An 18127-nucleotide genomic window follows, 5' to 3' on the forward strand; every position below is an offset into this window, starting at 1 on the left:
GTTTAGTCAAATAGGAAGTGGGGAGTGGGAACAGAGTGATCAGGTTACTCTGGGTGAGGCTTTCTGGGCCATGGTCACAGCCTTCCTCTCAAGCATGAGCTATGCACTTTTAAATCCTATTTCTTCTAACTCCCTTTCTGATAATCTATTCATAACACCCAAATATTTGGCCACTGAACACGGGCCAGTAAGAACAGGGTAGTTCTTTGTTTAAAAGCTGAAGCCCACACAAGCCTTTTGAACAGGTGTAAATGATTATTTTTTTACTTGTCCTACTAAAAGTATTTTCTTTTGATGGGAAACCACTGCAGTGGGTTGGACTGTGAGCCCCATGAGGCCTCTCTGCTTCACCAAAAGGGCTCTTTTGCCAGTGTGTTGTTGGCTTAGCTCCCTTGATTGTCAGGAATGTGGAAGCCTAAAGTTTAAATGAAAAAATGTGTGTGTGGCCTTCTGGATTTGCAGGAAATGGCTCTCTGTGGATGTATGTATGCATGTGTCCATGTACACACACTTATGCATGTGCATACGCATGCCTGCTTTACAGTTCAATAAGTCAGCAGTGAGACTAGGCAAAACCAGTTGGACTAGTTGAGACAAAAATAAATAAAATGAAGATAAGGTCAAATATCAACCTCATTCAGCTTCATTGATATTTAGCTTTTTGAACAAAGACAAAGCAGGATGACAGAGAAGGAATGGAACTTGTTTTCAATCATTAGTAAATTTCCCCCCCTAAAGACTCCCCATTGCCTAATCAGTTCAAATTCAAAGCCTTCTATAATCTGACCTGTTTTGCATATCTAATCTCATTTTCTACTACTGCTCTATATGTTCCTTCTACTCCAACCCCCTGAGTTTTCTCACTGTCCTACTTCCCCCCATACTGTGCTCCTCCTGAACCTTATACCTTTGCTTATGCAGTTTTACAAGCCAGAGATGTTTTTCTTCTTCATCTCTGTATATCAAATGTGACTCTTCCTTTAAGGCCTCACTCAGTACTTACCTCTGTGAAATCTTTCCTGTCCATTCCACCCCACGGTGGTCACTTCCCCCCGACCTCCTATAGTATTTATTCATGCCTTTATGACTCAACTATCACTTAATGTACTGTATTATTCTCTAATTATTATTATTATTATTATTATTTTTTGCGGGGCAAAGAGGGTTAAGTGACTTGCCCAGGGTCACACAGCTAGTAAGTGTCAAGTGTCTGAGGAAGGATTTGAACTCAGGTCCTCCTGAATTCAGGGCCTGAGCTTTATCCACTGCGCCACTTAGCTGCCCCTCTCTAATGATTTTGTGTGTAATCCTTATTTGGGCAGAAACCATTTCTTACATTTCTATTTTTATGTTTAATAGTACTTAACACATAGGAGGCACTTAGAACAACTGAAATGTAGCACCAAGAGATCCTAGGAATGGTCTTAAGGACTTTTTTGAACACTGAATACTGTCTTATGTGTGATAGATTGGATATACTCAAATCCAGTTTGATGCTTAGAGCAGCTTGGAGTGTGTGGGTGCATATATGTGTGTGTGTGTGTGTGTGTGTCCATCTATATGTGTTTTGTTTTTCACCATGTTTTCACACTTTTTGTAGCTAATAGTTATTTTATGTACTATTTTTTTGGGTTTTTTTTTTGTTTTTTTGTTGTTTTTTTTGCAGGGCAATGGGGGTTAAGTGACTTGCCCAGGGTCACACAGCTAGTAAGTGTCAAGTGTCTGAGGCCGGATTTGAACTCAGGTTGTCCTGAATCCAGGGCCAGAGCTTTAACCACTGCGCCATCTAGCTGCCCCCTTAAGTACTATTTTTTTTTGGGGGGGGGAGGTGAGGCAAAATCTATTCATAAGTGACTTGCCCAGGGTCACGCAGCTAGAAAATATTAAGTGTCTGAGGCCAGATTTGAACTCAGGTCCTCCTGACTCCAGGGCCGGTGCTCTATCCACTGTGCTACCTAGCTGCCCCTATATGTGTTTTGAACTGTGATATTCAATCTTCAGAATTCTTTCTCAGAAAAAGAAACTACCAAATTGCTTATACCTATTTTGTTCTGAGTCTTCTGTTTTTCTACATTTCAGTTTATACAGGAATAAACGGGGCAGACAAATGAGAAGTTAAAACCAGGGGGATATTTTTAACCATTTGCTTTTGTTTTTGCAGTAGATTTGTGTTGATGGGATTATTATCTCATGTGTTTCACTGTGCATTGGAGCTTAAGAGACTTCATCAGATTTGGATCACATTTACCACTTTACATTTCTTGTTTTTAAACAAGTGGAAATTGTCCCAAATTGTCCAAGGAAGCCATGTGATTGGAATATGGGGTTATGGCTAAAATCTGGTCTTAAAGATGAATGAGTAGAAATTTGCAACGTTGTTCCCAGCGTAGTCTTTCTTTTTTTGGTGGGAGTTTATTTTTTTTTATTCAGTTTTATTTTATTTTCATTTTCAATACATTCTTATAAATAATGAACAGCATTGTTCATTAAAGACTTCATTAAAGATAAAGCTCAATTGATGAATTTATTCTCAGTATTCATTTTTCAGAAGGTTTGTCATTAGCCCAACTTGCCTAGGTGACTTGTTTTCATGTTGGCTGGTTTGAGCCATCTGCTGAAGCATTAAAAAAAAAATAAACTAAAGGGGCAATTGGAATGTGTTTGCCTCTTTGCTACAGTTGACTGTATTATCTCCCTCTATAGGTTTTTGAAGCTGTGATTTCCTGGATAAATTATGAGAAAGGAACCCGCTTGGAACACATGGCTAAGCTGATGGAACATGTCCGTCTCCCCCTTTTACCAAGGGACTATCTGGTTCAGGTCAGTAAGCCATGAAGAACAAATTTCCTACCTGTTTCCAGAGTTTGCCATAACAGAAATAAAAACCTTTTTAGTTGGATTTGAATCTCATCTCTGCTAAATACTGTTACGTGTCATCTTGGACAAGTCTTTTTAACTTTTCCTGACCTCATTTTTGCCATCTGAAAAATGATAGGTTTGAACCAAGCGCTCTTTAAGGCCCCTTCCAACTCTCAGTGCTGTGATCCTAAAAGCTATAGGCAGACACTTTTCCCACTGAACTAAACCTTGAAACAGAAAGATGAATCAGCCGATATGAAAGCACTTCCCTTGCCTGTGTGTTAAATGAGCAGATCAGTTGTTATTCTGCACAGTAAGTGTCACATTGAGAGTCTGTTAGTTCCAAGTTTGATGGGAAAATAATTGTTACGGGTAGAAAGGGATTCCTAAAACTGATTTAATGTCAGGGGTAGAAGTGAGTTGAGTCCAACTCTTTCATTTTACAGATGAGCATATAGAGCCCCAAACATAAGAGAATTGATTTGTTCGAGGTCACATAGCCAATTAATAGTGAGCCAGAACTAGAATCCACATCTGTAGACTCCTAGTCTAATATTCTCACAGTAGTATACTGGGTTCCTCAGGGTGAGGTTGAATATTTAGGGTCAAGAGAAACTTCATAGGAAGGGAAGCCTTCTCTTAATGTTGGAGAGGTTGGAATGTTGCTTAAGAAACATCCCAGTGGCCACCAATATGTCACCATGGCTAAGATGAAGTTTCAAATAGGGATTAGAAATAGTATCAATTGAGAAGGTGTTCTCTGCTCTGATTTTGAAGGGAAGTTCCATTGTCCTATATTAGATAGGTTTGGTAATGGACATGTCCAAATCAAGTCAGATGAGAGTAAATTTGTGCTTTGGCGATTAGTGATAGGAAGATCTAGGAGAAAGCCTAGAGTGATTTCCCAGCCCTGTTGTATCAGTCCTGAGTGTCCAGGTAAGCATTGCTTAGTACTGCAGGAGTTTCACAGAGTCCTTCTGTGTTTTACATTTCTTCTCTTGTGAGGTAGGGACCAGCAACTTCCAAGGGACTGTATTTCTACTTTGGTCAGTGATGATGGATAAGCTGGACATACTTCATCTCTGGGACTTCTTTCCTTGGAGGAAGTTTCCTGAAAAGTTCAGCTTCCTTCAAGTGATGAATTTTCCTCTTCCCATTGGGAGACAGGGCCACATTGAGTCAAATAGCAGTTTTATTGGGAGAGTTAAGAAAAAAAGAAATAAACGTGAAAGTACTTTGAAAAATTGGAGAAGGAAAAACTGGAAAGCAATTTGTCTAAAAGTAGGTTTATAACAACATCTTACACTATGTATTACAATAAGCTCAAAATTGATATTCAGTTGAATAGACAAGGTTACAAGATTAATTAAAAGAGAGTGAGTTGGGGCAGCTAGGTGGCACAGTGGATGGAGCACCGGCCCTGGAGTCAGGAGTACCTGAGTTCAAATCTGGCCTCAGACACTTAACACTTACTAGCTGTGTGACCCTGGGCAAGTCACTTAACCCCTATTGCCTCACAAAAAAAAAAAAAAAGAGAGAGAGAGAGAATGAGTTCATGTACTTTTCCTCCAGATGGCTGGGGGGAGAATTCTTAGCCAAACAAGGAAGAAAGGCAATCATAAAATATAAAATAGGTAATTTTGATTATGTGAGATTGAAGGCATCTCAAACGCAATGTATCCAAAACGGAACTCTTCTTTCCTCCCTATTTCCATCCCCAACCCCAACCTCAAGGCTTCTGAATTTCTCTATCACTATAGAGGGTACCGCTGCCCTCTCAATTATATAGGTTCAAAACCTTTATACAGTGATAGACTCATAATTCCCACTCACCTCTGACATCCAAATATTTGCCAAATCTTGTTATTTCTACCTCCACAAAATCTTTCATATACAGTCCCTTTCTACTCACACAGAAGCCCCTCCAATTCACTTGGACTCTCAGCCTTTTATTTATCCCTGAAGCCTCAAATGTCTCCCCATTCTGATCCATCTTCTACGCATTTGCCAATGTTACTTTCCTAAAGCTCAGATCTACTTTATTAAACTCTAAGAGTTCCCTGTTAGCTTTAGTATAAATTTTTCTGTTTGGTTCTTGAAGCTTTTCATACACCCGGACACTTCCTATCTTTTCAAGTCTTCCTAGCATTACTGCCCTCTATGTACTCTATAGCTCATTAATACTGCCCTTCTTTCTTTTTTTCCACACATGATGCTCCATTTCCCATCTCCATACCTTTGTACTGTCATCCAGGCCAACAATGTTCTCCCCTCCTCACTTTTGCTTCTTCAGCTCCATGCTTTCCCTCAAAAGACAGTTCAAGAGCAACCTTCTATATGAAGTCTTTCCTAATGCTCATAAATTCTAGTGCCCTCTCAAATTACCATGTATTCATTGTACATAGTCTATATATACATTTGCACACACATATTGTCTCCCCTAATAGAACGTAAGTTCCTTGAGGACAGGGACTGTTTTACTTTTGTCTTTGTATCTCCAGTATTTAGTACAGTGCCTGGAACATAAGAAATGCTTAATAATTAATTGCTGATCAATTAAGAAAGGAAAGCATCGATTGGGAAAAATATTTATATCAAGTATCTCTGATAATGATCAAATCCAAGATATATAGAGAATTAAAACAAATATATAAGAACAAGAGTCATTGTAATATGGATAAGTAGAGGATATGAATAAACAGTTCTTAAAAGAAGAGTTGCAAACTATTACCCACATGAAAAAGTGCTCCAGATGACTAATAATAAGAGGAATGCAAATCAAAACAACTCTGAGGTTTCACCTCTTAATACCAACTTTGGCAAAAGTGTTAAAAGATGGAGTCAGTTAATGATAAAGAGGCTTCAGGAAGACAGGAACGTTCCACTATTGGCAGAATTGTGAAAAAGTCCATATTCTCTGTGTCTATATCTCTAGCAGAGTTCTCACTGCTAGGCATTAATAATCAGTAGGTCACAGAAAGAAAGAAGGAGCTATCATACGCCATAATATTCATAGCAGTCCTTTAATGTGGTCACAGAATTAGAAACAAAAAATATCCATCAACTGGGAATATCTAAACAAATCATGGTGTGTGACTATAGCAGAATATTATTTTGCTGTAAGAAATTACAAATATGAAGAATTCAGAGAAATGCTTATATGAATTGCTGCAGAATGAAGTAAAGCAGAACAAGAAAAACAATACACACAATGACTCCAGCAATGTAATTGGAGAGAAAAACAACCACAACAAAAAGAAACTGAATGTTGTGTAATCAGAATGACTAAGCTTGGCCCCACAAAACAGATGAGAAAATGCATTTTCCTCATTGGCAGAGGTGGGAGGTCTATGGGTGTGTATATTCTGATGGTCAATTTAATTTTTCTGAAAACCTTCCTTCCCCTCTCCTCTTTTTATTTATTAATTTTTTTTTTTGTTACAAGGTATGGCTTCCTTGGTGGGGGAGATGGAAGGGATATATTCAGAAATTAAGGTGATATAGAAACAAAAGCTATCAATGAAAATAATGCTAAAGAAAGAAAGAAAAGAAAGATTCAGGAGGAAGGGACAGCAGGGGTAGGATATAACTTTTTTTTCAAAATATATCAATTATGGTTTTTGTTTGTTTCTTTTTTTGTGTGTGGGGGGGCATGGGGGTTAAGTGACTTGTCCAGGGTCACACAGCTAGTAAGTGTCAAGTGTCTGAGGCCGTATTTGAATTCAGGTACTCAGGAATCCAGGGCCAGTGCTTTATCCACTGCTCCACCCAACTGCCCCCCTTCAATTATGTTTTAATTCATAGTTTTCTGAAATGACAGGCTTGTATTATTGGCTCCCAATCTTATCATGCACAGTTTCCTTTTCTTCCTCTCTGTCTCTACTTGTATCTTACTTTGAGGGCCTTCATTGCAGACACACGTCTCCACTCTGTGTTGAGGAAAGGGTGCTTAGGAGTGAAAAATAATTCCTCACGATAAACTCTGAAGCTATCATTGCCCCTTCTGATCTAAACCCAATTTTTTCCAAATGACACAGTGGCAATTTTCCATTTTCTTTGTTGAATCTCTGTTGGGTGCATGATATCCTGACACATCTGGCACTGCCTCAGCTCTCAGCAGTTGATAGGCTGAGGTCGCAGGATGCCCATACCTGATTCATGATTTCTGTGTCTGGGTCATTGTGACATTTGCCTTGGTCAGCTTGTATCTGTAAGAATGCAGTCTCCACTCTCTCTTTCTCTTATGTACTTTTCCCACAGCACAGATAAGGTGCCACTAATGGCCTCATTTAGCTACCTGCAAGGCAGAGACTTGTTCTTGTCTGAGTTGGGGAGCTCTCAGTCCCCTGGCCAGCAGCAACTTCATTTTGAAGTAATTGTGTCTGGTTATTAGGATGACCTTTCTTCATCCCTTCTTGGTATCAGAGGGAATTCACTTTAGCTTTTCTGGGTCTTTCCATGTACATGTGTCTATCCATTTACCTCTTGGTCCATCTTTCCATCAGCTGTCTGTCTGGAGTATAGAGGTGTTCAGGGAGGACTAGCACCTCTGCCGTGAGGGCTTTTGCTGAGCCTTTTTCAGGGTGCTTACTTAGCCACCTTTGGTGTCTGTCTATCACCCAAGTCTCACTTGTGACTCCGTGAAGCTGTAGCATGTGCAGGGGCCATAACCCAGTAAAACTGTCTCAGCAATCGGGCTAAACCAGGTTGAGGGTAACCAACAGGCCTCAAACCTGGTGATGAGTTAGGGGGATGTCCACCCCACGCATGTGAAGACTTTCCCCAGCAGATGAGAACAATGTGTTCCAATGGCCATGAAGGGGGCTAAAGCAGGCACCGTGGAGCACTTGGAGCTTGGTCAGACCTTGAAGATGCCAAGGTCATCCACTACATCTTGGGCCATCTCCTGTTGTTTTGACTTTTGTCCTGTCACTGGACTTTGATGACACTGGAAGAGAGAGTGAGGCTCATGACTTTGCACAGCTCTGCCTCACTTAAATCCAATTCATGTACAAATCAAGATATCATCCGTCAACCACTATTTTATACCAATATCATGATGTCATTGGTCCCTTCAAAAACAAAGGATGAACAATAACAACTGTCTGTCCACCTGTCCATCTCTCTCTCTCTCTTATGGGGGGGGCGGGGCAGTGAGGGTTAAGTGACTTGCCCAGTGTCACACAGCTAGCAAGTGTCAAATGTTTGAGGCTGGATTTGAACTCAGGTCCTCCTGAATCCAGGGCTGGTACTTTATCCACTGCACCACCTAGCTGCCCCCCCATCTCTCTTTCTTGACTCTCTTTTCCTACCCTTTTGTACCCCTTATATTTATACCATTTATATCCTTTTAACTTCCAAGAAGATTTGTGGAAACTTATAGTACAAAATAAGATATGTTAGGGATGAAACAGAGCAAAAACCCTCAAGAGGAAACAAGCAGTAGTTATTATTAGGTACCTGAAATTAGCAACTTACTATAGCTGGCCACTAAATTTTGCTATAGTGTCTAGTGGCTAGGGCAAAAGGAGAATCAAATTTGTATTCTGTGGTTGTTAGTTTCTAATGAAAGAAAGCAGAGACCTTTAATCCACAGAGGTAATGTATTTTTGTATTTGATTGTATTTTTGTATTTGATGCCTTTTGTTTTGTCATCACAGACATTTCCTGGCATATTCTTCCTCCGTAAGCACTTCCTTTTATCTCTAGTAACCAAAGAAAAATTTCAACAAAAACAAGTGAATAAGTAGGTATGGGTGACAGCATAGGTAATGCTTCATGGGCTTAGTCTCCAACCTCCCCTGGTAGGAGAGCTGTATGATTTATCATCCATTCTCTTGGACCCAGACAGATCTTTGTGTTTAATCTACATACTCTTCAAGCATTGCTACACATTACTGTAATCATTGTGTTTATTGTTTTCCCCATACTGCTTGCTTTACTCTATGTCTGTTCACATAAGTTAGAGAGAATATGCTTTCTGAAATTGAACTCAAGGTGGAATTTATTGCCTGGGTCCTTTTACAAAGGATATTGGGTAGCAGAGTGAACAGTTGCTTCAAATAGTTTTTCAAAAGATCCAGAAATGCTATAACAAACAAAAGGAGTTCTGGTCTGGACCCTTTGTAAATTCTTCATGAAATTACAACTCAATGAAAGAATGTTGTTGAGAGGCTGAGATAACATTTATTGTCTACTCTATGCTTGTCACTGTGCCATGTGCTAGGGATGGATGCCAAGACAAAAATGGAGACAGTCCCTGCCCTGAAAGAGGTTATTGTCTAACCAGGAGAGAAACTACATGTACATAGATAGATAGATAGATAGATAGAGAAAATATAAGTATTGTATGAATGAATGTTAGGTTTAATACAAGTATAGAACTTGGAGAAGCTGCCCCATCCTAACTTGTGTATTGCTACTTCTAGACAGTTGAAGAAGAAGCTTTGATAAAGAACAACAACACATGTAAAGACTTCCTTATTGAAGCTATGAAGTACCACTTGCTGCCTTTGGATCAGAGGCTGTTGATAAAAAACCCAAGGACTAAGCCAAGGACTCCAGTCAGCCTGCCCAAGGTAAGAGGCTGCTCCTTTCTGGTGAGAACCACTAGTTGTTCTGCCCTGTCATCTCCAGGTCAAGGAGTGTAACTTCACACTCCCAACCTCAACATGGTCACCTTCCCATGATTTCCATGCCTGTGGGTTGATTATAGGGTTGGATGAGCCCCAAAGATTAGGAGGCTGTGAGTTTGGGGTAGGAAGTTTGAGATAGGAAAGCAGGAGCTGGAAAGTTCTCCGTTAAATACCTATCAAATTGATGTGAATAATGATAACAACAACAATAATAATGATAATGAACAATAACAACAACACATAGCTGACATTTATATAATTCTTCAAAACCTGTAAGGTACTTTTTTTGGGGGGTGGGCAATGAGGGTTAAGTGACTTGTCCAGGGTCACACAGCTAGTGTCAAGTATCTGAGGCCAAATTTGAACTCAGGTCCTCCTGAATCCAGGACCAGTGCTTTATCTACTGCGCAACCTAGCTTCCCCTTGTAAGGTACTTTTAATGTATTATCTCATTGCTCCTCAACTACCCTGCATGGTAGGCCCAGTGGTATTCTTATTCCCATTATAAAGGTGAGGAAATTGAGGCCCATAGTGGTAGTTACATAGCTGGTAAGTGTTAGAAGTAGGATTTGAATCTTGTTTTTTCTTACTCCAAGTCCAGAAGTTTATTCATGGTACCATATTGCCGTAGCCTAAATAGATGATCATAGAATTACATCTTTTAGGGGCAGTTAGGTGGCATATTTTGGGATACATGTGCCCTTAGAGGTAATCTAGTGTAATCCCCTCATTTTACAAATAAGGAAACTGAGGGCTAGAGAGGTGAAATCACTTGCTCAAGATCACATGGTAATAAGTGGGTCCTCTTTCTCCAAATGCAGTACTCTTTTCACTGTTCCATGCTGTCTTAGATCCTATTATAAGCAAAGTGCTTTATAAATCTTATTATAGTGCTATGTACATGTGAGCTTTTATGATTAAATGATTATTATTTCAATTGAGATTGGAATGGAAATGGTTATACAGAACCTCCTTTTTCTAGTCTGTGGATTAGCCCACTGTCCCTCTGACTGTCTTCTAGTCTTTTTTGGCTCATGACCATTTCCACTGGGAAAATAAAAGATGAGGCAATTCACACAAGGTCTCTTACTCCTTGTCTGCAGGCCCAGGCAAAGGTTTGGTGTCTAAAAGGAGACATGTGGATTCACTGTGGATTGTAGGGATCTCCCCCAATACCATGAACCAGGATAACTAAAAGTAGGTGGTGTTAAGATGATAAGTTCAAATTCAAGCTCCTTCTTGATACTGGTGACCAAAACTGTATGTGGGCTCATCCAGCTCCCTCTGTGTCTAAGCCTCACTTTTTATTTTTTATTGATATTTTGTTTTTATACCACTTTTATTTCCAAATATATCTCTCCCACATTCCCTGCCCCACAGACTATGTCTTGAAATAAAGAATGAAAAAGAGAAACATCCCTGGTGAAATATCCCCACACTCTCTCTTATCTTCAGTATCTTCCTATCTTCTTTTTTTTTACATTGATCCATATGATTTTTTTACACTTTTATTGATATTCTTTGTTTTAACATCACCTTCATGTCTTTTTTAATTCTTTTTTAATATCATAAAAGTATTTTATTTTCTAGTTACATGTAGAGATAGTTTTCAACATTTGTTTTCCTAAGATTTCTAGTTTCAAATTTTTCTTCCTCCCTCCCCTTCCTCTCCCCTCTCCAAGACAGCAAGCAATCTGATATAGGTTATATATGTACAATCACATTAAACATATTTTTGCATTAATCATGCTGTGAAAGAAGAATGTGAAACTTCAAAAAATAAAAACAAAAAAAGCAGAAATAGTATGGTTCAATCTGTATCTAGATGCCACAGTTCTTTTTTTTTTCTGGAATTGGAGAGTATTTTCCATCATGAGTCCTTTGAAACAATCTTGGACCATTGTATTGCTGAGAAGAGTCAAGTCTATCACGGTTGATCAACACACAATGTTGTTGATACTGTGTATAATGTTCTCCTGGTTTTGCTCATCTCATTAAGCATCAGTTCATGTAAGTCCTTCCAGGTTTCTCTGAAATCCACCTGCTCATCGTTTCTTTTTTCTTTTTCTTTTTTTAAGTGAGGCAATTGGGGTTAAGTGACTTGCCCAGGGTCACACAGCTGGTAAGTGTTAAGTGTCTGAGGCCAAATTTGAACTCAGGTACTCCTGACTCCAGGGCCAGTGGTCTATCCACTGTGCCACCTAGCTGCCGCTGCTCATTGTTTCTTACAGCACAACAGTATTCCATTGCATTCATATACCACAACTTGTTCAGCCATTCCCCAATTGATGGGCATTCCCTCAATTTCTAATTCCTTGCCACCACAAAAAGAGCAGCTATAAATATTTTTGTACATGTGGATCCTTTTCCCTTTTTTTCTGATCTCTTTGGGAAAAAGACCTAATAGTGGTATTACAGGGTCAAAGGGTATGCACAGCTTTATAGCCTTTTGGGTATAGTTCCAAATTGCTCTCCAGAATGGTTGGATCAGTTCACAGATCCACCAACAATGTATTAGTGTTCCAATTTTTCCACAGCTTCTCCAACATTTATTATTTTCCTTTTCTGTCATATTAGTCAATCTGATAGGTGTGAGATAGTACCTCAGAGTTGTTTTAATTTGCATTTCTCTAATCAATAGTAACTTAGAGCATTTTTTCATATGACAATAGCTTTGATTTCTTCATCAGAAAACTGCCTGTTCATATTCTTTGACCATTTCTCAATTGGGGAATGACTTGGTTTCTTATAAATTTGATTTAGTTCTCAATATATTTTAGAAATGAGGCCTTTATTAGAAATGCTGGCCATAAAAATAGTTTCCCAGCTTTCTGCCTCCCTTCTAATTTTGGCCACATTGCAGGACTATTCCAATAGCCTTCTAACTGGTTTCCCTGCCTCAAGCTTCTCCCCATTCCATTCCATCCTCTACTCAGCCACCATGGTGATGTTTCTAAATGTCTGACTGTCATCCTCTTGCAGTGGCTGCTGGTCACTCTCTTGTCATGGAAAGCCTCCCTCCATGCATGCTACAATGTACTTCCTCAAACATGACATTCTGTCTCCTGTCTCCACCTTTTTATTGGCTGTTCCCCATGCCTAGAATGCTCTATCCCATCATCTCCGCCTTTTGGTTTCCTTGACTTCCTTCAAAATTCAGCTTAAATTCCAGCTATTCCAGAAGACTTTTCTGGGTCCCCCCAACTGCTCATGTCTTTTCCCTTTTAGCTGTTTTTGATTTCTTTGTATATCTCTTATATATACCTAGTTGTTTACGTGTTGTCATCCCCATTGTAAGCCCTTTGGAGCAAGGGTGGTGTTCTTGCTTTGCTTGTATATCATCATCACTTAGCAGAGTACCTGGTACATACCAAGCACTTAAAAATACTTCTGGTTATTAGGAGAAAAAAAATTAGTTGAGCCAAACTTAACATCTCAACCAAATCTACTAATATATACAATGATCCACACCCACAGTCTTCCTCTCAAGGAAGGGAGGGAAATACACTTTCTCATCTTTCCTCTAGTTATCCTTACTTTTTTCTTTTTTTGCAGGGCAGTGAGGGTTAAATGACTTGCCCAGGGTAACACAGCTAGTAAATATCAAATGTCTGAGGCCACATTTAAACTCAGGTCCTCCTGAATCCAGGACCAGTGCTTTATCCACTGTGTCACCTAGCTGCCCTCTATCCTTATTTATTTATTTTTTTTTTTGGCGGGGCAATGGGGGGTTAAGTGACTTGCCCAGGGTCTGGAGATCTCAGCTGGAATCCAGCTTTAGCACTTGTTGCTGTGTAAACCACAGGCAAAGCATTTATTCTCTTAGAGTCTCCCTTTCCTCTTCTGTGAGATGGGATTGCCACTTCTAACTTTGTAACTGTGTCGTGGGGGAAAGCATTTTTTGTGTGTGTTTGTTTTTGTTTTTGTTTTTGCAGGACAATGAGGGTTAAGTGACTTGCTCAGGGTCACACAGCTAGTAAGTGTTAAGTGTCTGAGGCCGGATTTGAACTCAGGTACTCCTGACTCCAGGGCCAGTGCTCTTTCCACTGTGCCACCTAGCTGCCCGGGAAAGCATTTTGAAAACCTTATATGTAGGGGCAGCTGGGTGGCACAGTGGAAAGAGCACTGGCCCTGGAGTCAGGAGTACCTGAGTTCAAATCCGGCCTCAGACACTTAACACTTACTAGCTGTGTGACCCTGGGCAAGTCACTTAACCCCAATTGCCTCACTAAAATAAAGAAAGAAAACCTTATATGTAACAATATGAATTATCTATAACACAAATAGGAACAACATTATTTATCTATCCAATACTTTGTGTGACTGAATTAGTCTCTACTTATGCAAGACACTTGAGTGTTCTGATCTCTAGCTATATCTAAGGCCCAGGTCCAGGCTGAAGTTCTTCAGTTTGGCTGAGCCATAGTTATGCTAACCCTATGCTGTCCCTCATATATGGGATGTACATGGCCTTTGTTTCTCTGGAAATTCATACTTAGCTGCATGTATGAAAGACAAACATGAAGTTTGAAGAATAATAAGGATTTGCTTTCCTTCTTCCCTCTGAAAACATCTCTCTTCTTTGTATGTGCTTGGTTAAAGGAATGCAGAACTCAGAAAGCAGATTTTATTGATTATGGAGCTGGCCTTGGATGTGTGGGGAAGCTCATTCATCACTTCCTCCCTTAACCAGTCTCTATACAGTTCCTGTCAAAAGAAACCTCTTTTAATATTAAGGCTCAGTTTGTGCTCACGCTTAGACTGAGCACCTTGAGAATCCCTTATGGGGTACCAAGATTACAGTTGAGAAAGAACTTTATTGCCTTATTTCTGAATGCTAAGGTCAGCCTTTCGGCCTTTTCCTTTCCCTAGGAAGCAGATTTTTCTTTCTTTTGAGCACCTTGAGAATCTCTTATGGGGTACCAAGATTACAGTTGAGAAATAACTTTATTGCCTTATTTCTGAATGCTAAGGTCAGCCTTTCGGCCTTTTCCTTTCCCTAGGAAGCAGATTTTTCTTTCTTTTCTTTTCTTTTGTTTTTTAAACTCTTGGCTCTTTTGTGCCCCGTAGGGAGCTGCGGTACATCTTCATGAAGGATTAAAAATATAATGACATCTGGGGCATCTAGGTGGTGCAGTGGATAAAGTACTGGCCCTGAATTCAGGAGGACCCGAGTTCAAATTCGGCCTCATACACTTGACACTTAGTAACAGTGTGACCCTGGGCAAGTCACTTAATCCTCATTGCCCTGCCCCCCCCCAAATATAATGACATCCTAGCAATTCTGCTTAGTTGCACTCCTGTCTTTGACCCTAAAATGAATTGATTTGGGTCCTCTCAACCTCTTTCCTGAAAACAGTCTTATTTCCCATTGCCCAGGCAAAAAGTTAATACTAATACTAATGGAATGCTTTGGCCCAATAGTTCAGGTACTTTGCACCAGTAAATGAAGAAAGAACCAACCTTGCATTCCTGGCATAAATCCAAGCTGATTATATAATATTTTTGCTATATTGCTATACTTTCTTTTGATAATATGTTATTTAAAAATTTGGGGTTGATATTCATTAGGAATATTGTTTGTTGGGGCAGCTTGGTGGCGTAGTGGATAAAGCACTGACTCTGGATTCAGGAGGACCTGCGTTCAAACCCAGCCTCAGACCTTGATACTTACTAGCTGTGTGACCCTGGGCAAGTCACTTAACCCCAATTGCCTCACCAAAAAAAAAATAAAATAAAAAATAAAAGGAATATTGTTTGTTAATTTGCTTTCTGTTTTATATCTCTTTGACTTAAGTACCAGGATCATATTTGTATCATAGGAAATTTGTTAGCATCCTTTGCATATAGTTTATATAATATCCAAATTAAGTTTTCTGAATGTTTGATAGAATTATTTGTAAATACCAGTTAGCCTTTTTTATTTAATTTCTTTTTCTGAGATTGAGTTATTATTTAAGTTCTATTCCTTATTCTATTTATTGTAAGCATTTTTTAGTTTGGTAAATGCATTTTACTTAAGTTGTTAGTTTTATTGGCATAGTTGGGTGACATAATTTTAAAAAATATGTTACTTTTCACTCAATTACATGTAAAAAACAATTTTAACATTAAAAAAATTGGGTGTTATATTCTCTCCCTCCCTCCTTCTCTTAAGCCCCCCTTGAGAAGGTAGTTTATTAAGGTCATACATGTGCAGTCATGCAAAACATATTTCCATGTCAGACATGTTGTGAAAGAAAACACAGACAAAAAACCCAAGAAAAATAAAGAAAAAGTATGCTTTGATCTACATTCAGACTCCATGCATTCTTTCATTAAAGATGAATAGCATTTTTTATCTTAAGTACTTTGCAATTGCCTTGGATCACTGTATTGCTGAGAATAGCTGTTCTCTCTAATTCCCCATCTCCTAGTTCCTTCCATCTTCCCTTTTGAATTGAATATATTTCTACACAAAACTCTGTGTATGTATGTGTGTGTGCATGCATGCTTTCCTCATTCAGATGAAAGTCAGGTTCACGTGATATCTGTTCCACCAATCCCTTTCTTCTATTGTATATAGTCTTCTACTAGTATACTGTGATTATGAGATAGGAATTACCTTCTTTCCTCTTTTATCTATCTATCTATCTATCTATCCATTCATTCACTTATTTACTTATCTATCTATCTGTTATTTATTTATTTATTTATTTTTGGTAGGCAATGAGTGTTAAGTGACTTGCCCAGGGTCACACAGCTAGTAAGTGTTAGGAGTCTGAGGCCGGATTTGAACTCAGGTCCTCCTGAATCAAGGGCTGGTGCTCTATCCACTGTGCCACCTGGATGCCACTCCTCTTTCTTTCAGAGTGTGTTCTTTCCCCCTTCTCTCTGTCTCTGTCTCTGACTCTGCCTCTCTTTCTGTCTCTCTCCCCTCCTTTTCTGCCTCTGTCCCTCATTTCCTTCCTTCTTTTCTATCATCAAAACATCAAAAACACTCCGAGGCCCTCTTTCTCATTGAAATCCTTTAAGATTCTTGAAGATATTAGGATTCTTATGGGACACATTTTTCTACTCCACTAGAATTTAAATGCTCTATCTTTGTATTATCCCTTCCAATCACTCATTTACCTTTTTTCCCCTTTTAAATTTTTTGTTTATATTTCAAAATTTCTACTCAGCTCTGGTCTTTTCATCAGGAATTTTTAGAAGTCTTTTAATTAAAGGTCCATTTTTTCCCTTGTAGGATTATGCTTACTTGAACTTTGATGAGTAAGTTATTTTTAGTTGTAAGCCTACATCTTTAAAAAAGTTTCCATAATAATTATTACTTTTTTCTCCTTTGCATCTCTAACCCCCCAAACACAACAAATAAATAAACAAAAAAAACCCTCATAACAAATATGTGCATCGACTATGTCCAATACACACACACATATCTATAACTCATTTTTCATCTTGTCTTTTTTCTGTCATGAGGTAAGTGTTGTGTTTCATGTTCAATTCCTTTGAATCATAGCTTGTCATTTCATTGATTAGAATTCTCAAGTCTTTCAAAGCAGCATTTTCTTTATAATGTTTTTGGTGTATTATATAAGTTATTTTCCTCATTCTGCTCACTTTTCTTTGCAACAGTTCATATAAGTTGTCCCAGTTTTCTGTGAAATTATCCATTTTGTCATATCTTATGGTATAATATTATTCCATTACTTTAATATGCCATAATTTTTTGATACTACAAATTGAGCTTACATATATATTTATGTATATATGTATATGTATATAGGGGGTACTTTTCTTCTCTATTATCTTTGAGCTATAAACCTAATCGTGGTATTTCTAGATCATAGAATATGCATATTTTAGTGACTTTTTGGTGTGGTTCCAGCTTCATCAACGGTGCATTAGTGTGCCTCTTTTTCTATAGCCTCTCCAATATAAGCCCATGTCTTTTAATTTTTGAAATTTCATACTCTGATCTTTCTTCCCCTTGCAAGTGGTAGCTGGCAAGTCTTGTATAATCCTAATTGTGGCTCCTGGGTACTTGAAATTTTTTTTCCTGACTGTTTGAATTTAAAAATTAACCTTGAAGCTTTGGATTTTGGCTCTGTTGCTCCTGGGAGTTTTCATTTTGAAGTTTCTTTTCCAAGAGACAACTAGGAGATTTTTTTCTATTTTTACTTTGCTTTCTGATTCTAATAGATCCAGGGAGTTTTCTTTCACAGTGTCTTGTAATATACCATCCAGGCTCATTTTTGATTATGACTTTCTCTCCTTGTTTTCCAGGTCAGTTGTTTCTGATATGAAATACCTTGTATATTTTTCTTTTTTTGACTTTGATCCTGTTATCTCAAGGAGTCATTAATTTCTATTTGGTTTATTCTTAACTTTCAAGAAATCTTTTATTTGGATAAGATTTTGCACCTCTTCTAACTAAGATGTTAATTTGCTTTTAAGTCTTTTCTCTAAAGGTCTTATTCCATTTTAGATTTTTTCCTCTTATATTCTTATTCCATTTACATATAATTTTTTTTTTTAGTTAGGCAATTAGGGTTAAGTGACTTGCCCAGGGTCACACAGCTAGTAAGTGTTAAGTGTCTGAGGCCAGATTTGAACTCAGGTACTTCTGACTCCAGGGCCGGTACTCTATC

At 38.6% G+C, this 18127-nt stretch overlaps 1 protein-coding gene across 3 annotated transcripts in view; it reads left to right on the forward strand.

Annotated features, from left to right (window-relative positions):
• Positions 1 to 18127, forward strand: part of KLHL3 (kelch like family member 3) — a 164118-nt gene that overhangs the window by 102149 nt on the left and 43842 nt on the right. For all 3 annotated transcript variants that reach the window (XM_043985377.1, XM_043985376.1, XM_043985375.1), the window contains 2 exons: positions 2704 to 2820; positions 9288 to 9437. In XM_043985377.1, coding sequence (XP_043841312.1) covers positions 2704 to 2820; positions 9288 to 9437 — 267 coding nt within the window. The remainder of the gene's footprint in view (positions 1 to 2703; positions 2821 to 9287; positions 9438 to 18127) is intronic.

This window comes from Dromiciops gliroides, chromosome 2, assembly GCF_019393635.1.
Source record: "Dromiciops gliroides isolate mDroGli1 chromosome 2, mDroGli1.pri, whole genome shotgun sequence".
NCBI classification, from domain to species: domain Eukaryota; kingdom Metazoa; phylum Chordata; class Mammalia; order Microbiotheria; family Microbiotheriidae; genus Dromiciops; species Dromiciops gliroides.